The following is a 22,144-nucleotide window of genomic DNA, read 5'->3' as shown; positions in this document are numbered from 1 at the left end:
CTGTTTCTACATATCTTTTTAATTACTATAGATCTTTTCAAAGCTGATGTGATGAATGGTTTCGGGTACAGTTTTATTTCATAGTAACATAATATCATTTGAAATTAGGTTATATAAGTTCAAGGTGTTGAATATTCATCTATATAAGGTACAAATGCTGTAAATATTCTTCATCACGTGAAATAGAATATTAAATCAAAACTAGATGAGATATCCTTAGATATCAAAGAGTGAAAAATAATCGTAGATGGCATTCCAAGCATGATATACTATGTGACAAACAGGTTACCTCACACATCTAACCGAATTTCGTCCAAACACTTTGTTTATTTACTGGAAATCTTATTACATATTTGGACAACGTGCATACAGACCCTGAAAATGTGGCTTATCTTTTTATCGCTATAAATCATATACATACCTACATAATACAGTAAAGAAGCACGTCGTCACGCGTTGTCAGTCGTCAGTTTCATTCCACGCATCGAAATCTCTTGAACATTTGTGCACTATCAAGCAAATTACACTCAATTAAAAAAAATACATTCATATTAAATGATCTACCAATTATATTATTAATTTGAAATTGATTCTACAATATCCTTTACTTTGCTGAAATTATTAAAAATCCTTCTATTAAGCAGCCCTATTAGTATTATGGAAAACTGAGAATTTCAGTGTGCCAACTGGTGGCAAGAAATTGAACTACTGAAAGTAGGTTGAATATCCAAATAATCGCTAATGTTAAATTGATCGTTATGATAAGAGTCATATAATCATTTAACCAATTATAAAAATTTACGCATTGACATTTTCTCCTAGAAGAGATAAAACTAAAATACGTGGCCCGGTCAATTAATATATATAGAATCCAAAGAAAACTACCCATGAAAACTATAAAGCCAATCATTACGTAGCTAACTATGGTGCTACCTCCTTTGGCTACATTAAAAAAGTAATTAAATGTAATCTTAAGAGTCGAATGATGGGAGAAAAAAATTTGAAACCATGCACTGTAGCTATCTTTTAAAAAATAAAATACATTCGTTTACAATACTAAACGTGATACTAAATAAATTTCTTTGATGAGAATCAATGACGCAGACGTACCGACGCAGATGTACAGTACAAAAAAACCCACTCGTCACACATACGTTTCCATCATTAGGAGCAAACGTGTTAATAATAGTAATAATTTATTCCAGTTTTTATCAAAAATTAGGAAGGTCAAGAACTAAGAAGTTGGTTGGAAAACTCGCATAAAGAACTCTAAATGACCACTCGGTTATTTAGTATTACACATCGAACGACGAAGAGGTAATTAACCAGTGGTTTTTCCTTATACTCTATATACTCTGTAAACAAAGTCAGTTTAGTATTCCCATATTGGTGGAACAATTATAAATAATTTGATTAAAGTAAAGGATATTGTTATTGATATTGGTAGAATTAATTTCAAACTCTGTATTTAAGTATGTATTTCTAAATTTTCACATTGATTTTAAATATTGCATCATTTGCATTTTAATACGTATAGTCATAACGTGTCTCGTTACAGCGACGCTAATGGAGTTTCAAAATGTTTCATATAACACACATAATATATCCGTAAATATTTTTATGGTAAAGTATTCAAATACATTTGTAAGCTCGAATAGCATCCTTTATTAATAAAGAACAGAATAAACTTTTATACAAAATAGTAAGTTCAATTCGGCGTCCATGCCAGATAAAGGTATCACCGATGCATAATGCAGACACAATTCTCGTACGTAATAAAACAACCTCGTAAGAGTAAACCGGTGTATTTTAATCAAAGTAATCTGAAGCAATTAGAAATCCCGTGATACTTGTTACAACTGTCTTATCAATTAGGTGCACGACTGTATCGTATGACATAAACAATTATTGCAAAACTGTTCTTAACGCACACAGTTCCATATTCTTTTCTATACTTACACTCTTCCATGCACATACACACTAATCCTTGTGTAAACAAACGGGGTGGATATCAGGAATTTTCAGAACACTCACATTTCTTTTCGTTCTTGCTTCCTTTCTCTTTTCTTTTCTTTTTTCTCTGATCAAATTTTTCTCAAAAGTCTCAAGTACCTTTAACTAGAGGGAAAAGCGAAGACAAAGAAGAAGGAGGAAAAAGACAGACAGGAAAGAGTGACAGAGATAAACGAAGCTTTATATCTTATCTGGGGAGAAGACTAATAACTAAAAAGAGAGGAGATATATGCTGGGGCACGATCGATTTTTTGGTCAGTCGTTCGTTCACCATCGAGGGTCGTGCTTGAATCAAAAGCTTAGTTATGAAGACTATAAGACGTTTTTAGTGCAACCTTCGTCTTTATTTCGTTCCAGAAGTATCTGCAATTCGTCGAATTTGAAAGTTGGAACTTTCATTTAAAAAGAGAAACTTGAAGGGAGAGGAACTTTATAAAGATCAATTATCGATCAATAATAAAAGGTAGAAGATTTTGTACGAGAAGGTGGAAGAATTTCGTGAGGGGATAAAAAAGGAATACCCCCCGGTGGAAAGTCATCGCCAAAATTCGCTTGGGCGATAAAAACGGCGATCAAATACCACCGAGTGTTCACCAATGAGCGTGGCGTACGGTGGTTGCAGACGAGGACAAAACCGTGGAACACGAACAAGGAACAGAGAGTGCTGCACTTTGGCGACCGGGGTCCTCCAGAGTCCGGAATTCTCACCGACACCACCTGACTTCATCACTTCACGTGAGACTAACGTACATCTCCGCAACGTAATCGCAAACCATGGGTAGGTTTTCATGGCGATTTAAAAAATAGAAAATACTATCGTATGATTATAACGATGAAGATGACGATAATAATGATCATGGTAGAATGAGACTAGTGGTTGTATACGTTTCTGATTCTGGATCTTTAAATCTTTAGATTCTTAGATTCTTAGATTCTTGAATCATTTTCTTACTTATGAATATGTTTTAAAAATTTAACAAACATCAGTTTGTATTTTTATGGAATGAGTAGAATAAGAATAGCTATGGCTTTAAGGGTTGATTTTGAATTGTAGATTCTTTAATATTAATTTTTTTGTTTATGAGAATACTAAGAATTTGAGAAATATTAATTTGCTATTCGTTTGGAATTATTTAATAATATTTCTATGGATTTTCTTCCATTTACTGATTTATTTTATACTTATATTTTCTTCTGGTTATTTTTTTTTTTTTTATTTGTTTGGAATTAGCTGGTGGAATTTTTATGAAATAAGTAAAATAAGAATAGTTACAAGCCTAAAAGTTGTTTTTTAATTAGAAATTGTAAGAATCACCACCAGTATTTTTTAGAGGCTTTCTCCATCTTTCCAACAATTCCTTTATTTTCTGAAGTAGTTATTAGATAAAAAATTGCGATCAAATTTAGTAATGATTACTGACATTAACAAACAATTATAAATCGAGTTCATTTTGATGGCTGATAGACTGAAAAATAAACTATTATTATTATTACCGACATTAACATAATCATTTATATCTATAATAGTATATAATAGAATAGATAGATATTATCACCGTACATACATGTTTTACTGATTGCAATACAAGATAATATTATTGAGGTTTTTCTATCCCATTCTTAGTATCATTAATGTATTTGCTATCACTGCTTCGCTAGCGATACCATCATTACTAATCAACATATTGCTGTAGCTATTAATATAACATTACTCAACCACAGATTTCTTTTTGATAGCAAAGGATAATCGTCTCGAAAGATTATGAAATATATTTATGATAAAAATCTTTGGATATTTAGATTAAAAAAATCAAAATAACGAATTAAATGACTTTAATCAAACATCATGTGTCTATATTAAAATATTTCCTATTAAAAATTTTTTATATAGTCGCATTTAATTGTTAATTGTCCATAATTATTTTGATAATACTTCTAAAGATATAAATCATAATCTTTTATATCGCCGCTAACAACAAATTGCACTTTTCTATGTACCAAAAATCTCTTGAAACATTATAGGAATAATTTTGCATGATCTATTAATTGATCTGATAATTGTCCATTACTTCATATAATACTTTGTTCATTATCGTGAACACGTATCTACATGAAAATAAAAATTTTGATATATTTTAATATATTTATCAAAAACATGTTTCCAATCATTATCGAATAAATTTTGCATTGTATGTTATCAATTATTTATTTTTTAATACGATTTAACGTAAAACACTCCATTAAACTTTAGCAAGAATTCAATATTTAGCAAGTAAAAATAGCATTTGTAACGATCATCATCCAAGTAAACTTTGCACGATCTATCAAACATCAATTCTTTAAATATCTTACTCAACGTAAAAATTCCATGGCAAACACGTGTCCACGAAATATACTGATACACTGATACACTATCGCGATCTTTCCTCAAATAACAATAGAAAACATGATATTTTAAGAAGCTCATAAATCTTTTCGTCTTTGACAGGGCTCGACTTCTTGGCAGACGGAGGTGCCGATTTCGAGCATGCAATCACCGTAACAGGTAATCCATCCTCTTTTCCGTATTGATTAAGTATTAATAGTACATCATCGAAGAAAACCAAAGCTTTATCACAATAACATTTGATTTTAATCAACAGGGATAGAAAATATCATTGCAAAACTGCGTTTGCAAAAATAATATTGATTACACTCATTTCTACGAATCAATGATTTCCTGATACGGAATATACACGATTAATAATCATCACTTTTGAGATGCAAATGAGAATTGAATTTATCACAATTTCTAATTAAGTATTCGACCAACGTGAATTGTTTAAAGATACATTATATATGTTTAATGACATCTTTTCTTCTAATTAAATTTTTCGTTTAGTTAACTTGAGACTAAATTTGATGATAAGTATATCTAAACGTTGATTCTTAACATTTTAATTTAGACGTAAATGATTGGTAGTTTTATTTGAATAATGAGATTGTAAAATATAGAGGATATCTAGTTCAAGAGCATTGTTTGATTTACGTATTGTCTTTGCATAAATACAATTAACGTCAGCATCGAAACCGGATCAAACTTGTTACTCTTCTTGAAAAATGCTGATTCACGCGGAAGAACGATATTCCTTTTGTCTCGATATAATTCTATTGTGATTATGATGAAAAATTTCAATTATATATGAATCTTAATCAATTCTCATTTACAAATTGTAAAACTCGAATAGAAGATATTTATATTTTCATATTATCAATTGTTTCTTAAATTCTTAAATGAGAATTTATCTTTTTTAATCCGCAAATATAAATGTCTATTATTTTTAAATCGTACAACTAATCTTCGAATTACTTTCACCCTCTTGATCTCTACAAAGTACAGCAATACGCATAAATTTATATTTCACGACAACTTTACATTATACACTGTATTATGATGATATACAAAGTATTCAAACTGGTAAGACTGTTATTTAATTCCGGTACACCAGAAAAGTCTGTAATCTTTGATAACTCCAAGAACGAATTTATTGCCGCTATATAAATTCCTTTTGAGCCAACTACTCCCAAATAACACAGGCTAGATAATTCGATTGGGATTCATTCTGGATTCTTTGATTAGTTATGTATACGAGTCTTGATGAAAAACAAAATGATAAACAAATATGGTCTTCGAAAAGTTATAAAAATATAAATATGTTTCCTTATGCAATAAAAAATACAAGATTATTGTATTTTAAGAAACGTTACAAGGACCCTTACCAAAAGCAAAAAGGTAAATGATGCCATGTTCGATCGATGTTTCGAGTTCTTTGGCCACGTTCATTCGCAAACATTCCAAATTCATTGAAGCAAAACGAGAATTCTACTCTTCCACGTACAAGAAAAATGTTTAAAACGCTAACTGGGAAATAGCTAGGCTATTATCTTCTTCCTTTGAATTCTGTAATACACAAAATATTAATCATATGTAATTAATTAACACATACAGATACTAAATTGCAAGAAAATCTTAAATCTTGCAAAAGAAGTTAGTACTTACTTATTATACTTATTCATGCACTCTTCCTAACTTCCTGACCTAGTAATAAAGTTTAAGGATTTCAACCAATTTTTCTTATCAGTCTGGCTCAAAGCCATGAAATCCAAACGTGGTGTTGACCAACAAGTGGTCGATGAATTGGATTCTACTCTGAACATAAATGGTATGTCCGTCTTCGTTATTTCCATTACACCTGGATTAGTGATTGCATCTAATACAGTAAATCCATCCTTTTCGATTAAATCGATACGATTTATTGGTGCCATTCCGGGAGATGGCTGGTGATCGTAAGTACATAAACACGGTCCTTCCAGCCTAAGGTACTTTCTTTCCCAACAAGTATTCGAGCGGTCTGGGAGTTTCACCCAACTTTCCATCGGCATGCTATTGTTTTTACTTTCTACATCACATACATCCTATTAACAACGATAATCACATATTAGTATAAAATATAGGATTGCACGGTTAAAATATTAAATATCATACCGTGTCGGGTTTATCCGGTTGATCTATAGCTAACGTTTGAACGCTTCCAGTCAATGACGATAAACTTTCGTCACTATTTCCCCAGATTTTATCAAACTGCTTAGCAAAACCTCCGGGTAAACCGCAAGTGGCAGGTGCGGTAACCATGCACTTTAAATGCGTCATTACTTGACATTCGTTGCAAATAGCTGCGCGTTTTCCAAAATGAATGGAATCCAAACATGTGAAGCATTTCCCAGCTCGCATTGGTAGACCAACATCAAATCGATGTGGAATATGGTGTCCAATTCTTTGCGGCGTCAAATGTTCAGATAATGAGGTAGTTGATGGTTCTGTGGTATAATTCACGTTTTTTATATCGAACTCTGAGGAGTACGATGGAGCAGACCTTTCTTTTTTTTATGCAGTTTGTGCTTCGCGAAATTTCGTCTCGGTCGCTTTTAAATCCTTTTGTAACTTCGTTTTATCTTAAATTAGTATATTTCCTCGCGTTTTATGATCGCTTGTTATAGTTGTTCTCCAAGTATTTCGTATGTTCCTTTCAGAACTTCAATTTATAGCCTTTGATCTCTTCTTCTAAGTTTTCGCTTATGTAAATTTGCATCTGATAGTTGCTTTTCCTTCCTCGATAAACTTATCTGTTCTTGCTTCACTGTCTGATGTTCCGCGTTCAAGTTCCCTTTCATTGTGTGAATTTCTCGGTCCAATTTCTTTGTTTGCTCATCTAAATGCACATCCATTTCTATTATGGACATCATCCCTGTTGTATTTGGTTGTACGGTTTTCATCCTAAGAGTAGCATTCTTTGATTCTAGCGTAGTAACCCTCTGTTCCAGGCGTCGTAATAATTCTTTCAATGTACTCATTTTACACAAATTCTGCTCTTCTTCTTCTTCGAGAAGAAGAAGAGAGAATGCTGTAATCAAAATATTGCTCACCTAAATTTAGAAAACCGGGGAATTATTTCAAGTCGAATTTTAAGCGTAATGTTAAAATTACGAGTCGTAAAATCTTGCAAATTTTTCGAGACAACGACTGCAAATGATTATCTTATCTTTTATTCCATTATGCGTATCAGGAAAAAAGAAGAAAGTTGGAAACAAGTTAGTGTTGACTCTTAGAAGATTTAACAAAAGCTTACAGTATGAATCAAAGATCAAATAGTTTCTTGATTGCAACGATAAATCCTTTCCTTGTAACTTCTTTAAGATTTGAATAAATATTTATAAGATTATATTTTTCTTATCAGGATTCGGGAAATTTCATTACATGCTGTTGGCGATTTGCGGTTTAATTTATATGGATACCGCCATTGGAGTCACGATACTTTCATTTGTATTACCAGCAGCACAATGCGACCTGGAAATGGATTCCACCGCGAAAGGCTGGCTAACAGCCTCACCAATGCTGGGTGAGTACCATAAAATCTATACAAAATTAATCTCTTTACGTATTTTTACTTTCTTCGCTTAATAAGTTTAGAATTCTTTAATTCAGATGGGAGAATTTTTTAGAGAATTTTTGAATTTGTACTGAGAAAGAATTTTTCCCACGATCAATTTTCATGTTTTCCTAACAGGAAAATTTTTCAAACGATAAATTTCGATTTATCTTCAAAAGAAAATATTTTCCAATCAATTTTTAACTTACGCTGAGACATTCATCAAAAATACTATTATACAATCCCCAAATTTATTTAATTTCCTGTCAGAAATATATAATTTTGATCTTTATCGAATGAAATTTCTTCAATATGAATGAATAGCCTCTTAAAAGGGAGCATATTAATCAGACTTGGTAATATAACATCTCTATTTCCTGGTGAATGGAGATGTCTGACTCATAACGAATAATTCTACTTAAACTTTTATCGCTCAGCGCTTAACACATGTGTATCACGTGGAAATTATTTTATTATCAGCAATAATCTATTAGGAAAGAACCAAAGTTAAGAAACCATATGATACTATTTCATACGTTTTTCGATTCTCTCATTCCTTTCTTTTACTCTAAACCATACGTTATAGAACTGGTTTAAAAATAGAAAACTAATTTTTACTTTCTTATTCATAGGGATGGTGATTGGTTCTTACATATGGGGGTGCCTGGCTGATACCAAAGGAAGGAAAGTTGTGTTAATCGCTACATTGTTAATGGATGGCATTGTTGGCATTGCTTCTTCCTTTGTCCAGTACTTTTGGGTTTTCCTGATATTCCGTTTCTTTAACGGTTTCGCGTAAGTGTATTGTAATTGAATGTTAAATCCTTCGTATCTTATGTTCCCCACCTCAGACACTTTTTATTTTTCTTTTCGTTTTGTTCCTATTTTTATTCTTTTATTTTATATATACAGCGTTACCGGAGCTATGGGAATTTGTTTTCCGTATTTAGGGGAGTTTCAGGCGACAAAATATCGCGAAAAATGTCTTTGTTGGATGGAAATGTTCTGGACAGTCGGAGTCATAGTATTACCACGTGAGTCTCATCTTGTAATTTCATTTATACGTAACATTGAATAATATCAAATAACATTTAATAACATAACACCTTAACATTGAATAAAGTAAATCTGTATGAACTTTCGCGAATAACAACAGCATCAATATGGTGCGACGTGAAACTTGGATAATCCAAATCAATTTCTTAGCTCGTCCTTCCATTCCAGATATTCTTCAACAAATATTATTGTAATACGAAGTGGCGAGAAATTTGAATAATTTGAATTGTTCTCTTACAACGTACTACTTTATTCAAAGTATTAATGATTGAATAATCTAGACTGTTTTATTAATTCACCGTTCTATTAAAACTGTTAATCAGATTTTTTAATCTAATTAGCTTTGTAATTTAATCGCCATTCTTTCTCTTCGTTTATTCAGTGATAGCATGGCTGATCATACCGATGAACTTCATGTACGTCTCGGACATGTTCTACTTTAAATCATGGAATCTCTTCGTAGCGCTGTGCGCTCTGCCCTCGATAATGTTGGGCCTGTGGTTGTTTGCATTCCCGGAGAGCCCGAAATTTCTCCTCGAATGCGGCGAAACGGAAGCTGCCCTCGAAGTATTTAAATGGATCTACTCGCAGAACACCGGAAAAGACGCCGACTCTTACCCGGTAATGAAGTACACAAAAACACCGAGTCCAGGCTTTTTCAGATTTCGTTAGATTTATTTTCCGATATTGTCTTTTGAACAATCGCGTTTCGATTTTGCATTTGCGCTTTTTATTTACACTTCGAGGCGACGTTTCAAGTTTGCTCAAAATGCAAGTAAAAAGAAAAGCCAATATCAAAATTGGCCTGTTAGCAACCACTAAAATCGACTAATAAAAAATTAATTGATTAACGAGAATTTAACTCGTATCATTTTCTGTTTTATTTCTAACGTCTTCTTTGTTTCTTCTTTCAGGTAAAATCATTGCAAGAAAAAACCAAAGACAAAAGCACGAGGTTGTTGAAACTACACAAACGGAAGGATCTAAAGGTGCTTTTAAAGGAAGTACGTGATCTAACTGCTGCTCTCTGTAAATCGCCGTACCTTAGGAACACATTGCTCGCCTGTGGAATTCAATTTGGCCTTACCAGTAGTTACTACACCCTCATGGTTTGGTTCCCAGAATTATTCACCAGGTACGTATATTCCTTCCGAGAAATATTTTTATCTTCCTTTCAAAAGTTATTGCGCCTGATCGATTTATTAAATCGATCGTTTAATTGACTCAGCGGGATTGAACGTCTAACTGTTTCAATAGATTCGAACAATTTGAACACGAATATCCTGGCGAATCCACGTCGGTTTGCATAGTATCGTCTTTATCGAGTGATAATGGAACTACAGCCCAGGATTACGGATGCGACAGTGTAATAGCGCCTTCCGTTTATCTTCACACGGTTTATATAGGACTTGCTTGTATTCCTGGCTCCATTATTCTACCGATTTTCGTGCACAAACTCGGCGCCAAGTTCTTTTTGAGTAAGTATACAATTATCATGTGCACGTAGCTCCACTAATTCTTCAGATACCATAAATGCATACAGGATGTATCCTAAAATATGGGACCCACTTGAAGAGTGGACAAGAGGTACAAGAACAATAAAAAAGGTATTGTTTCAGATATATGTTGAATGATACAGACCGTAATAAACAGTTACGGATTATTATTATTGAAACACAAATGGCTATAATTTTGAAACAAGCTCGGATAGGGTACATGTTTGTATGAACTTTATTCGTTGTTTTTGTTCCTCCTGTTCACTCCTGAAGTGGGTCCCACGTGTTATGGGACACCCTGTATATGCGTGCAATAAATATCATTCTTGTAAATAGGAATAATATTTTAAGAAATATCTCGTGCCTCATTCCATCCTACAATTAAAAATGATAATATTGAATTTCAGTAATGTCATTAATGGTATCCGGCGCTGTAACTGTCGCCTTCTATTTTGTGGTCAATGCAACGCAAAACCTAATATTATCCTGCGTGTTCGAGGCACTGACGTCCCTCGGTATCTCGTTGGTCTATTGCATAATCGTCGACATGTTTCCGACGAATCTCAGGTGAGCAATCACGCACACTCTTCTGATTTATTTATTAGGGAAACAAGCGAACGCACAATCTCCAGTGATTTACAATCGTTCCTCAAGTTAATTACATCGGCGACAGCCGAGGACAAAACAAGGACACGATGTAATGAACGACGCGTTTACACGCCTTTTAATCGTATAATCTCATAGTTTACCCAAATTGCATCGTCGCGGTGTCGTGTCGTTACAATATAAAAAAATAACGTACTATTTGTTCGTCCGTGCTACCGAGTCAGTCGCCGAATGGAAAGCATTTTTGTATTTCATAATTTTCAAAATTTTCAAAAATTAATCGACATTTCTATATTTTCGAGGATTGCGTGTTGTGGAAAATTTGTATTGTAGACGGATACTTTATGACTCCCCTAATGAGCCTCTTTAGGGGCTTGTAAAAGCAGTTCAGATTCTCATAAGGTTTGGACTGCATACCGTGGAGCGTGCCCATTTGGCTCAGCCCGAAGCGGGCCAAATGGACATCGATTCACTCATCGGTTTGATCGGTCAGGCGAGTCATCATAGAATATAAATGAAGACAGAGAGATCTAAAACCATCAATTTCAGGTCTCCCTTGAGAAGGCAATGTTTACGAAACGTCGGCCCAAATTGCAAATGCCAAGTGCAAATGCAAAATCGAAACATTTGCTTATGCCGAAAAACCAGTATCAAAATATTTCATTCGTTCATATTAAATATCATGAGTAGTATACATACTTTGGATATTGTTATATTTTGGGGAATATTTTATATCTTGGTGTTTATTTTTTAGAACTAAAACTATGAATTTATTGAATTTCCAGAGTAATGGCTGCAGCCCTTTCCCTTACCATGGGTCGATTAGGCGCGTTAGTCGGTAACTTAGTATTCGGCTACCTGATTGATTTAGCCTGCGTGGTTCCTATAATTTTATTCGCAGCATTTTTATTCAGTAAGTACATATTATAAATCGCCTCTAAGAAAGTAATTCATTGAACAATTGAATAGTAAATTATATAAAATTTATAAATATCAGTGATGCAAATGATTGAAAACTAATTGTCAAAGTTTATAAATTGAAGATGGATATTAAGAATATCTCTTTTGACTAACTTATCATGCTTTTCGCTTGTGATAAAGAAGATCATATTTTACTTTTACAATAAGGATGTATGTACAATAAATATACTAATTAATTTTTTATTACTTTCTTTTCAGTATGCGGGTTTATGTCTTTCCTGTTACCGAAAACAGGTAAAGAAACCCTGGAATAATCGAAGAACGACTCGTCTCTTGAAGAGAATCGAGCGATAAAAGTATCTCCAGAAGTGGAAGTACAATTGATACACGTTGAGAAGGATCGTTCTTCTATAGGAGAAGTTCTTGACAAAAACTAGCATTGTATTGCGATAATAATGATCGAAGAAAACAATAAGCACTTCGATATCTGCGAATGTTTCGATTTTTATAAGATCGTGAAGAATTTTTAATAAGAAAAGTCCGTTTTTACTTCGTGCAACAACGTGTAAATTTGTGTAAATATATAATATTTATTTTATTTTGTGTATCATCTTAAAGATGATCGGATACTGTAATCATAAATTAGATAAGATAATGTAAGAGCGCGGCTAACTATGTTCGAATTGCGCGCCAAAACGAGTTAGATGAATACTTGATAAAACGTTTACAAATATAAGGCCAAGAAACGCTGTTTAACGTTTATAATTCTTTTGTTCGATTTAAAACACCTGTATTCCTAAATCAATACGAATAAATATAATTTTAACATATTCCACGCAACATACGTAATTACTTCATACGTACTCGATTTTAGTATCGAAAATCACACATACAATGTAATTTCAATCCACAAACACTTTAATCACGTAAAAGTTAATATTAAACATTAATATATTTAATGTCTATACTCATCGTTCTTAATTGTAGATGGTATAGTATAATGCCGTAAGATGCTTCGTTTATTATGTATTTCTGCATTTTTACTGTCTCTTCTGTACAAGACATTAAGTAACATATCAATGATATTTCTATGTTTGCATATGCGAATAGAATTTCTATTAATATTATGAAATAATTATCAGTATTATGAGATAATATTTCAGAAAATGGAGAAAAACTTTAAATATACGCAATAGAATGAATGTTAATATAAAAGTACATTAACAATAGTATGAATAGCATAAATTTTATTTGAAATTTATAATCGTACTTTGATTGGACTCGAGTGCTTGTAAAACAAAACACATAAATCCAAGTACACACGTACTGTTTATGGAGAAGTTTTTAGAAAAATATTTAAGTATACAAAGTAAACATGTAAATATAGAAAAGTACTCACATTTATATTAAAATTCTATTCTGACACTTGAATTCTTTCTTGGATTTCAAACTAAGTAAGCTCCATTCATTTACTAATCCAGAGGGCAGTGCAATCCGATAATTTTGTCGCCATCTATCGTAAATATGATTCCTCAGAATCAAACAGAATTTTGAATTACAAAATAAAGTTTGATCCGCAATTATAGATTTGATAACTGTATAATTCAATAATTGTACTGTTATAAATATCTGTTACATAAGAATATTAGGGTGTATTAGCAACAATTTTCATAACAAAACTTTTCCTATCTTCTCTGACACGCTCTTACTCGATAAAAATAAAATTGCGCTTGCGCGATCACAACCAATTGTCAATGCGGCGCCAAAGTACCACGTGACCGTAGTTAACGGCTTCTATGTCCGCAACCGTTAAAGATACGCTGTGGTTATGAATACGATAGTGTAAAACAAAACGTGTAACATTAAATATATTTTCATGATGTATAACCATACAAAAACGTTGTTATACAACCGAAGAACATTACACACTCGATAAGATTGTGTTTATTTGTGTCTTTTAATTCATGCAGGTTACAAATCGCGGGAATTTTGCGAAGTTTAATATATAGTATAAACATAATAAAAGTTCGATTTAAACTTGACTAAATTACTTTTAATTCGTTCCTATATTTTCATGTATCAATCTCGATTCTTGCCATTAGTCTAGACAATGAAATAGATACGTTAATTGTTATGAAATAAAACATTTTTTAACCACATGTTCTGACAGTTTATCTAACAAACGTGAGATAAAAAATATCGAAAATTATTCGACCACAAATGAGCAATAAAAAGAATGGATTTTGAAAGCAGAGAAAAGGAATTCGAGGAACGTTACAGAAAAATCTGTGGGAAAAATAGACGATCCACCACTAACAATGAAACTCAACAAGAGGAAAAAACGAGAAAAGTGGAGATATCCAAGAAAGAGAAAGAACAGTTGGAAAAAGAATTAAAAACAGCAAAATGTGATCTGGAAGTAATTCGGCGAAGTCTTGGTAAAACTATTACCAAAATTTCTTTAACAATTTTGTCTATATCTATTTTAATCTGATACATTCTGTATATAGGTGGTGATAGAAGCACGTGTGCATCAGACTCAAATGATCAATTTAAAGATGTTGAGAAAGACTGCTCTTCCTTTTTTGAGTTTAAGTTTCATAAGCATCATTCCTCTCAGTCTGACAAATTCTCTAAAGAGAAAAGTGAATTAGAAGCACAATTAGATATTAAAAAGAAAGAGATCCAAGAGAAACAAAAGAAAATATTTGAATTACAGGAAAAAATCAGTTGTATAACGCAATTGGAAGCTCAGCTGCAAGAAAAATCAAAAAGATTAGAAGCTTTCAATAAAGAGAGAGATATTCTTGAAAGAGAATTAATTGCAACAAAGTCAGAGTTAAATGGAATAAAAAGAACATTAGGTAAATTGACTTGCAATTCATGTGTAGAAATTTTAAGCAATTTCTTTTTTTTGATTTTAACTTCTTCATCTATTTTTCTTCCATATAATTTAAATTTCAATATTATCAAACTTATATATTACTACATTAATCAATAGAAAAATCATGGAATTTATTTAATTAGCCCATGATTATAATCCATTATAAAATTATTGTATTATTTTTAAGTTTCTGATATTTAATTTCTAAAATTTTTTAAACATATTAAAAGTGGCTATTATTACATATTTAGATATAGTAGTAATTGTAAATAGTAGAATCTTTCGTGTATATATAAAACTATGTTTTATTTGTATATGTGAAACTGTATACAATAATTATTTTGTAATGTCAGAACTAGAGCGTCAAGAAAGAAGAGATTTAGAAACCAGAGCTTTAAGCTTGATAAAAGATGCTAAACGTAAATGGGAGAATGCAGAAAAGGAAAAAGTTGCACAATTGAATAAACATATAGAAACACAAACTGTAAGAATCACAGAATTATGTACTAGTAACAATGAGATGAGTTCAAGGTTGCAAAGAACAGAATGTGAACTTCAGACAACAAATGCAGAATTACATAAACTCAGAGTATTTCAGGTTAGTAAAATATATGTACATATATATAGTGATACATAAGTAATATAGTACATACATATAGTAAAGTAAAATTTATCTGATTTAAATGTAAAGGAAAAATATTGAAATAATTATTTATTTTATTAGATGCAATATAAAGAATCACTAGCCAAAACAAGAGAACTGAGTCGGCAAAGCGTTCAAGGTGTTGAAACTAAACTGGAAGAAATAGCTACACGTTCACATAATCAATTAGCTGAACTTAGAGCAAAATTGGATTTAGAAGTTGCCAAGAATACAGATTTGGAGACTAAGCTAAGAAATGAACAAGATTCCAACCATTGTCGTCAATCAAGGTTGAATGTTGCTTTAGAATTAGCCCAAAATGAATTGAAAGATTGTCAGGAACAGTTACGTAGTATACAGGCTACAATACCAGCCAGAGATACAGAGATAGAAGCTTTAAAAAAACAATTACAAGATAGGGCAAAGCAGTTAGATAATGCAATAGCATCAGAACAGGCAGTTGCCACAATACAAGAACAATTGGAAATGTCAAAACTTGAAAATGAGCAACTGAAACAACAATTACAAGTGATAAAGTCTGATTTAAATGAAACAATGATGAACTTGGAACAAAAGGAAACCCTTGCTCTGAACTTAGAACAAGCTACACAAGATAAAGCCGCTCTACAAAAAAGATTACAGGATTCTCTCCAGAAAGAAGAGGAGCATTTGCGTAAGGTTGGTAATTTAGAAGAATTATTACGACGCTTGGAACAGAGTGTTACCAAACTAGAATCAGAGAATGCTACTCTTAAAATGGAAACCGTACAACCAAGTACAAATAGGATGTCTATAATAAAAACAGATACGCATTTAGAAGAACAAATGAAGAAATTAGAACGAGATCTCCAAACAATGAAACAAAACTTGAACACAGAACGTCAGACAGCAAAGCAAGCACAAATCAATTTATGGAAGAAGGAAAAGGAACTATCGGATGCAAATTTAGATAAACGAATTGCAACGAGGGAAGCTAAGAAAGCAGAAGAAAGAGTTAAAACATTACAGGAAGAAAAGCAAAAGCTGACGGAAAAATTAGATCATAAAATAAAAGAGGGAGAAGAGAAATCAAGGAAGCTACTTAAAGAGTTAGACAATGCAAAAGCGTCATTGAATGATATTACAAAAGAATCTACTAGAAATAAAATGCAAGCTGATTCGGCCCAAAGGGCATTAACTCAGACCAATCATCAAGTAGAAGAATTACAGTCTTCAAGTGCTTCTTTACGCAGAGAATTAGACGCGGCGCGGAAGCAATCGAAAGTAAATCAAGATCGGGTCGACAGTTTAAGTAGTGAAAACAACCGTTTGACGCAGATCATCGCAAAACATACTGAAGAAATACGTGAATTGGAATCAAAGATAGATAAATTAGAACAAGAGATTAAAGGCTATGAATTGAATACTGAACTTTTGAAAGAAACCTGTACAGTACTTGAAGAACAACTAACAGATTACGAAAGACTAACAAGTGATCACGAAACACGAGAAAATATACTAATTCAAGATAAAATGAAGTTACAAAAGGATTTAGAAGCGACTGAGGTGAAACTTCGCGAAGCACAAACCGCACAAAACGAAGAAAGGTCACTGAGACTGACAGCAGAACGGAATATCGAGAGACTTGCATCGGAGATAAGCGATATAGAGAGTGAAAGAAATAATTTGATAGCCCAAAAAGATCAATACAAGAAGCTTGTACAAGACTTAAGCGAACAAGTCGAAAGTTCCACAAATAAATGCGGGGAATTAGAATATGATCTTTCAGAAATGAAACGTGCTTTAGATATCACTAAAGCAGAAACAAGGGTCGTTAAAGAAGAAAGTAGTCAACACTTAACACGAGTTCACGAATTGAAAGAGGCGAATTTTGTGTTGATGAATGATTTACAGAATAGCATAGATCAAGGTCAGGAACTTCGAATGAGGATCACAGAATTGGAAAGCATCTTGGAGGAAATGCGACAATTCTATCAGGAAAGGGAAGTGAAAGCCGAGAGTACCAGACAACAACAAACAAAATTGATAGATTACTTGCAATTTAAATTAGAAGAGTGCAGTAAGAAGAAGAAAACAGTATGTGATAAAATACTCGGTACTAAACAGAAAGAGACTATTCCTCCTAGTGGTACTGGAATGCCAGTTGGATATCGCGAATTGGAAAACCAGTTAGCAAAAGAACGCGCCAAAGTTAAAGCATTAACTGAACAGTTATTAGCACTGAAAGCTATTCACGCTTCGACCTCCCCATCGTCTCCCTCAGCACCCGATATAAAAAACGTGAATTATACCACAGAACCATCAACTACCTCATTATCTAAACATTTGACGCCGCAAAGAATTGGACATCATATTCCACATCGATTTGATGTCAGTCTACCAATGCGAGCTGGGAAATGCTCCACGTGTTTGGATTCCATTCATTTTGGAAAACGCGCAGCTATTTGCAACGAATGTCAAGTAATGACGCATTTAAAGTGCATGGTTACCGCACCTGCCACTTGCGGTTTACCCGGAGGTTTTGCTAAGCAGTTTGGTAAAAGCTGGAGAAATAGTGACGAAAGTTTATCGTCATTGACTGGAAGCGTTCAAACGTTAGCTATAGATCAACCGGATAAACCCGACACGGTATGATATTTAATATTTTAACCGTGCAATCCTATATTTTATACTAATATGTGATTATCGTTGATAATAGGATGTATGTGATGTAGAAAGTAAAAACAATAGCATGCCGATGGAAAGTTGGGTAAAACTCCCAGACCGCTCGAATACTTGTTGGGAAAGAAAGTACCTTAGGTTGGAAGGACCGTGTTTATGTACTTACGATCACCAGCCATCTCCCGGAATGGCACCAATAAATCGTATCGATTTAATCGAAAAGGATGGATTTACTGTATTAGATACAGTAATTAATCCAGATGTAATGGGAACAGCAAAATCGGACATACCATTTATTTTTAGAATAGAATCTAATTCATCGACCACCTGTTGGCCGACACCACGTTTGGATGTCATGGCTTTGAGCCAGACTGATAAGAAAAATTGGTTGAAGTCCTTAAAGTCTATTACTAGTCAAAATATACTGAGTAATGTTCATAGAAGTAAAAAGTATCAAACTATATTAAGACTAGCAAAAAATCAAGTGAGCAATTTTGTTTACCTTCAAACAATTGTATTTATATTAAATTCATTTTTAACATATAAATATTTTATAGTTGGATTTAAATTGTGCCGTAAATTTGACAGAAGAAAATGTACTTTTATTGGGTGCAGAAGAGGGTTTGTTTTCGTATAGCGGTGCTAAATCACGAACTCTTACTATGATTCGTGGAGTGAAAAAGGTGCACCAATTAACTTTACATCCCCATTTAGGAATAGCTTTAATGATAGCTGGTGAAAATAGGCAATTAGTATCTTGTAGTCTAAGGCAATTAAAGAGTAATGCAGTGGCTGCCGAATGCTCAAGGCCAGCAATTAATACGAAGGCAGTTTTAACTGGCACTGATAGCTACCATTTATATCAATTACAACGGGATATGCTTTGTGCAGCAACTGAGTCCCACGTAATGTAGGTTTTCTGAAGCAGATATATTTTCATTTGATTTTCAATATCATATTTTATATAAAAATCTTGTTATGTTATAAATATAGATTACTTAAATGGTACATTGAAGATGATTCTGGAGAATTTATTGTAGTCCGTGAACTTGAAACATCCGAACCATGTAGTTGTGCTATATTTACACAAAATGTTCTTATAGTAGGATGTAATAAATTTTTCCAAATTGATCTTAAAAATTATTGTGTCGATGGTAAGTAATAAATACTATTTACGTTATTTAGCGAATTCATTCATTCCGTGCAATTAATAATTCATGGTATTGCAGAATTTCCAGAAGAAGATGATAGTTCAGTCAAAGCTGCACTATCGGGAGTAGCCAAGTTAGGTATTTTCCCAGTTTGCGTTTTAAACGTTTCTCTTGTACCTGGAAAAGTAGAGCTTTTGCTTTGTTATAATGAATTTGGAATGTTTGTGAATGAAAGTGGCCAAAGAACTCGAAACATTGATCCAACATGGAATCATTTACCTTTTGCTTTTGGTAAGAAATCTTGTAACGTTTCTTAAAATACAATAATCTTACATGTTGCATAAAAAATAATATTTGTATTTTTACAGCTTTCCGAAAACCATATTTGTTTGTCATTCATTTTTCATCCGTGGAGATTGTAAAACTCGATCAAGATACATATACTTTGTCAAAAAGTCCAGAACGAATTTTAATCGAGTTATCTAGTCTACGTTATTTGGGAGCTGCTGGCTCAAAAGGAATTTATATAACAGCAATGAACTCTTTCTTGGAACTATTAAAGATTGAAGGATCTTCTATCATACCCGAATCAAATGGCAGTCTTACCAGTTTAGATACTTTGTATGTCATCATAATACTGTATACTTAAAATTGTCGTGAAATACGAATTTATTTATATTGATGTATTTTACAGAAATCAAGAGGACGAAAGCAGTTCGGAGTTCAGTTTTACATCGAGTCTAATGGAGGCTTTAGATGGTCAAGGGAAAAAAGTACATTTTACCGGTGTTTCCAAATATTAATACATTTTGATATTAAAAATAATAAAAATTCTATTTTTGATATAATTGTAGGAATCGCAAAAGAATTGAGATCAAGGCTGTAAACATTTTGTAACAATTAAGAGAAGTATGTTTTAATCAATATGTTGCAAACTGTGTTTTTGTACACTTAATTGAAATAGTTCATTCTTGCCAATACGTAACCGATAATTAATGCATAATAAACGAATGTACTCGAATCTTTCGTTCAAACAGGAAATTTTGTTTTATATTTACTTTGTATTTAATTTTCTTTTAATTAAGTGGTTACGTAGTCAGATCTCAAATGTTTGCTATACAGGAGAGCTTGTATTGCGTAGTATTTATTAACCAAATGTATTTATACGTGTCTCAAAAGTAATATGTATTTTACTTTCTACAAGCTTCATTAGCTTTTACAGAGATCTGAAGTTAATACTTATAGTACTACTTAATGCGTGAATTAAGAATCATATTGTTAATATTATAATAGTATTGTTATTTAAAAAAATGTGACAATAATATATTTTCGAATTTCTATATTGATGACAAAAATTTTGTAATTTTGTATTGTAAAATAAAATACTATTATTAATAGAATAAAAATTTATATGAAAAAAATAAAAAATCTATGTTGTTACTTAAGGGGGTATTCTAGTCTAGAGGCATGAATTTCGGGCGGTTTTTGAAACTCTGTACAAACGAAACAAAAAATATTTTTACTATTCGTTTTTTATCATTTGTTTATTGATATTTTAAGATTACATAAAAAATTAACCGAAAAAACTCAAAATTCACAAAGTTATGATCTGGCAAAGTGGGGGGAGAGGGGGCCCAAAAAAGAAGGGTGTCATGGTTTGCATGATTTGAACACTTCTGATCATCTGAAGCAAAAAAGCCGAACGGATTCTTAATTAGTATAAATTCGATTATATAGTAACGATTCATTATTATTTTGGGTTTCAGAACCCAAACATCGTCCCAATAAAGTATCAGTTGATAAGCTTTCATAAAATGGTTTTATTACTTTTAAAACGTCGTCATTTAAAGGAGAATTTTCATGGTCAGCTATAATATGTGCCAATGGTCAAACCTTGGCAAATGTCCATCATACTATAAAATATGTCGATACCTTCTCTTCCAACTTCTAACAATCTCAAAGCTACTACAAGTCTACGATTCACTTCAAATGCTTTATTGTTAAAAGGCGATGATTGTATAGCACACATTGATTGATGATTGTAACACACACCCACATTGTATAGCAATTTTAAACCCTAACCTACGAGCAGTGAGAAAATTTAACATCTCTCTTACATGTAGAACACAGAATTAACGATGAAAATGTGATAAAAACAGAGAAAAATTCATACGTATTGGTATTCATACGTAGGTACTCGGACAGCGCCTACCGTCTACTGTTCATTTGTTCCGGTCGGACCGGAGCAAATGCCGCGTTACAAGAATGGCTGTAACTCATAGAATAATTGAAATTTTGAAAAATCCTTTTAAGGGCATATTCTTAGGCAAATCAATCTTAGGGCAAATTCAAGGAATTTAAACTTTGGAAATATGAAAAAAAAAATTTTCAATTTTTTCAAATTCGTAGACTAGAATACCTCCTTAAGTGATCATTCATATTTTGATAACTGATGTTATCATGGTCATGATTCATTCTACGTTTTCAGTTTTTTAATTAACTGTTCGTACAACTTCAATTACGGCTAATACAAAAGAATATCTTCGGAAGCAATATGTAATTCTAGTATGACTGACTACCGATTATACTGTACTACTATTTTCTAACTATATTCCACGATAATTTTGTAATAATTACATACTGGTTCACTAGATACGGATTAAGCTATATTTTTAACTTGATCTTTATATATATAGAAATTTAAACACATCTTTATTGCACATCTTGTAACATATTATGTATGCATA

At 32.5% G+C, this 22,144-nt stretch overlaps 2 protein-coding genes and 2 long non-coding RNA genes across 6 annotated transcripts; 2 read left to right on the top strand and 2 right to left on the bottom strand.

Moving 5' to 3' along the window:
• The first annotated feature begins 2,248 nt into the window (after positions 1 to 2,248).
• LOC126924895 (synaptic vesicle glycoprotein 2B-like) lies at positions 2,249 to 12,888 on the top strand. Its single transcript, XM_050739860.1, has 11 exons — positions 2,249 to 2,791; positions 4,502 to 4,558; positions 7,788 to 7,949; positions 8,612 to 8,774; positions 8,892 to 9,013; positions 9,418 to 9,656; positions 9,950 to 10,170; positions 10,293 to 10,513; positions 10,939 to 11,098; positions 11,923 to 12,050; positions 12,317 to 12,888. The coding sequence occupies exons 1-11, from the start codon at positions 2,788 to 2,790 to the stop codon at positions 12,370 to 12,372; spliced, it is 1,533 nt and encodes a 510-aa protein (XP_050595817.1). The 5' UTR covers positions 2,249 to 2,787; the 3' UTR covers positions 12,373 to 12,888.
• On the bottom strand, positions 5,556 to 6,218 carry LOC126924908 (uncharacterized). The gene is made up of 3 exons (XR_007713752.1): positions 6,053 to 6,218; positions 5,773 to 5,953; positions 5,556 to 5,646 (listed from the first exon to the last, which is right to left on the bottom strand). It is a non-coding gene; the product is annotated as an uncharacterized LOC126924908 (long non-coding RNA).
• A 152-nt stretch (positions 12,889 to 13,040) lies between the features above and the next one.
• On the top strand, positions 13,041 to 20,740 carry LOC126924889 (citron Rho-interacting kinase-like). 2 transcript variants are annotated; one of them, XM_050739842.1, is made up of 11 exons: positions 13,041 to 14,496; positions 14,569 to 14,922; positions 15,296 to 15,540; positions 15,667 to 18,213; positions 18,284 to 18,730; positions 18,804 to 19,156; positions 19,240 to 19,400; positions 19,476 to 19,688; positions 19,766 to 20,018; positions 20,092 to 20,170; positions 20,252 to 20,740. In XM_050739842.1, the coding sequence occupies exons 1-11, from the start codon at positions 14,295 to 14,297 to the stop codon at positions 20,267 to 20,269; spliced, it is 4,872 nt and encodes a 1,623-aa protein (XP_050595799.1). In that variant the 5' UTR covers positions 13,041 to 14,294; the 3' UTR covers positions 20,270 to 20,740. The 2 variants fall into 2 exon arrangements, with proteins under 2 accessions (XP_050595799.1, XP_050595798.1); XM_050739841.1 differs by having other exon boundaries at positions 20,092 to 20,740.
• Positions 20,741 to 20,913: 173 nt separating this feature from the next.
• On the bottom strand, positions 20,914 to 22,078 carry LOC126924906 (uncharacterized). Of its 2 annotated transcripts, XR_007713750.1 has the most exons (3): positions 21,571 to 22,063; positions 21,225 to 21,479; positions 20,914 to 21,081 (listed from the first exon to the last, which is right to left on the bottom strand). It is a non-coding gene; the product is annotated as an uncharacterized LOC126924906 (long non-coding RNA). The 2 variants fall into 2 exon arrangements; XR_007713749.1 differs by having other exon boundaries at positions 21,225 to 22,078.
• Between the last annotated feature and the right edge of the window lie 66 nt (positions 22,079 to 22,144).

This window comes from Bombus affinis, chromosome 15, assembly GCF_024516045.1.
Source record: "Bombus affinis isolate iyBomAffi1 chromosome 15, iyBomAffi1.2, whole genome shotgun sequence".
NCBI classification, from domain to species: domain Eukaryota; kingdom Metazoa; phylum Arthropoda; class Insecta; order Hymenoptera; family Apidae; genus Bombus; species Bombus affinis.
Note: the sequence above shows the minus strand (reverse complement) of the source record. Positions and strands in the feature narration are given on the sequence as shown.

Excerpts from the sequence above, each read along its gene's own strand:
- LOC126924889 (XM_050739841.1), top strand. The coding sequence starts at position 14,295 with ATGGATTTTGAAAGCAGAGAAAAGGAATTCGAGGAACGTTACAGAAAA. Across the intron at positions 14,497-14,568 it reads AGTAATTCGGCGAAGTCTTG|GTGGTGATAGAAGCACGTGT; the intron begins GTAAAACTATTA and ends TTCTGTATATAG. Across the intron at positions 15,541-15,666 it reads ATAAACTCAGAGTATTTCAG|ATGCAATATAAAGAATCACT; the intron begins GTTAGTAAAATA and ends TTATTTTATTAG.
- LOC126924895 (XM_050739860.1), top strand. Across the intron at positions 8,775-8,891 it reads CGTTTCTTTAACGGTTTCGC|CGTTACCGGAGCTATGGGAA; the intron begins GTAAGTGTATTG and ends TTATATATACAG. Across the intron at positions 12,051-12,316 it reads ATTCGCAGCATTTTTATTCA|TATGCGGGTTTATGTCTTTC; the intron begins GTAAGTACATAT and ends CTTTCTTTTCAG.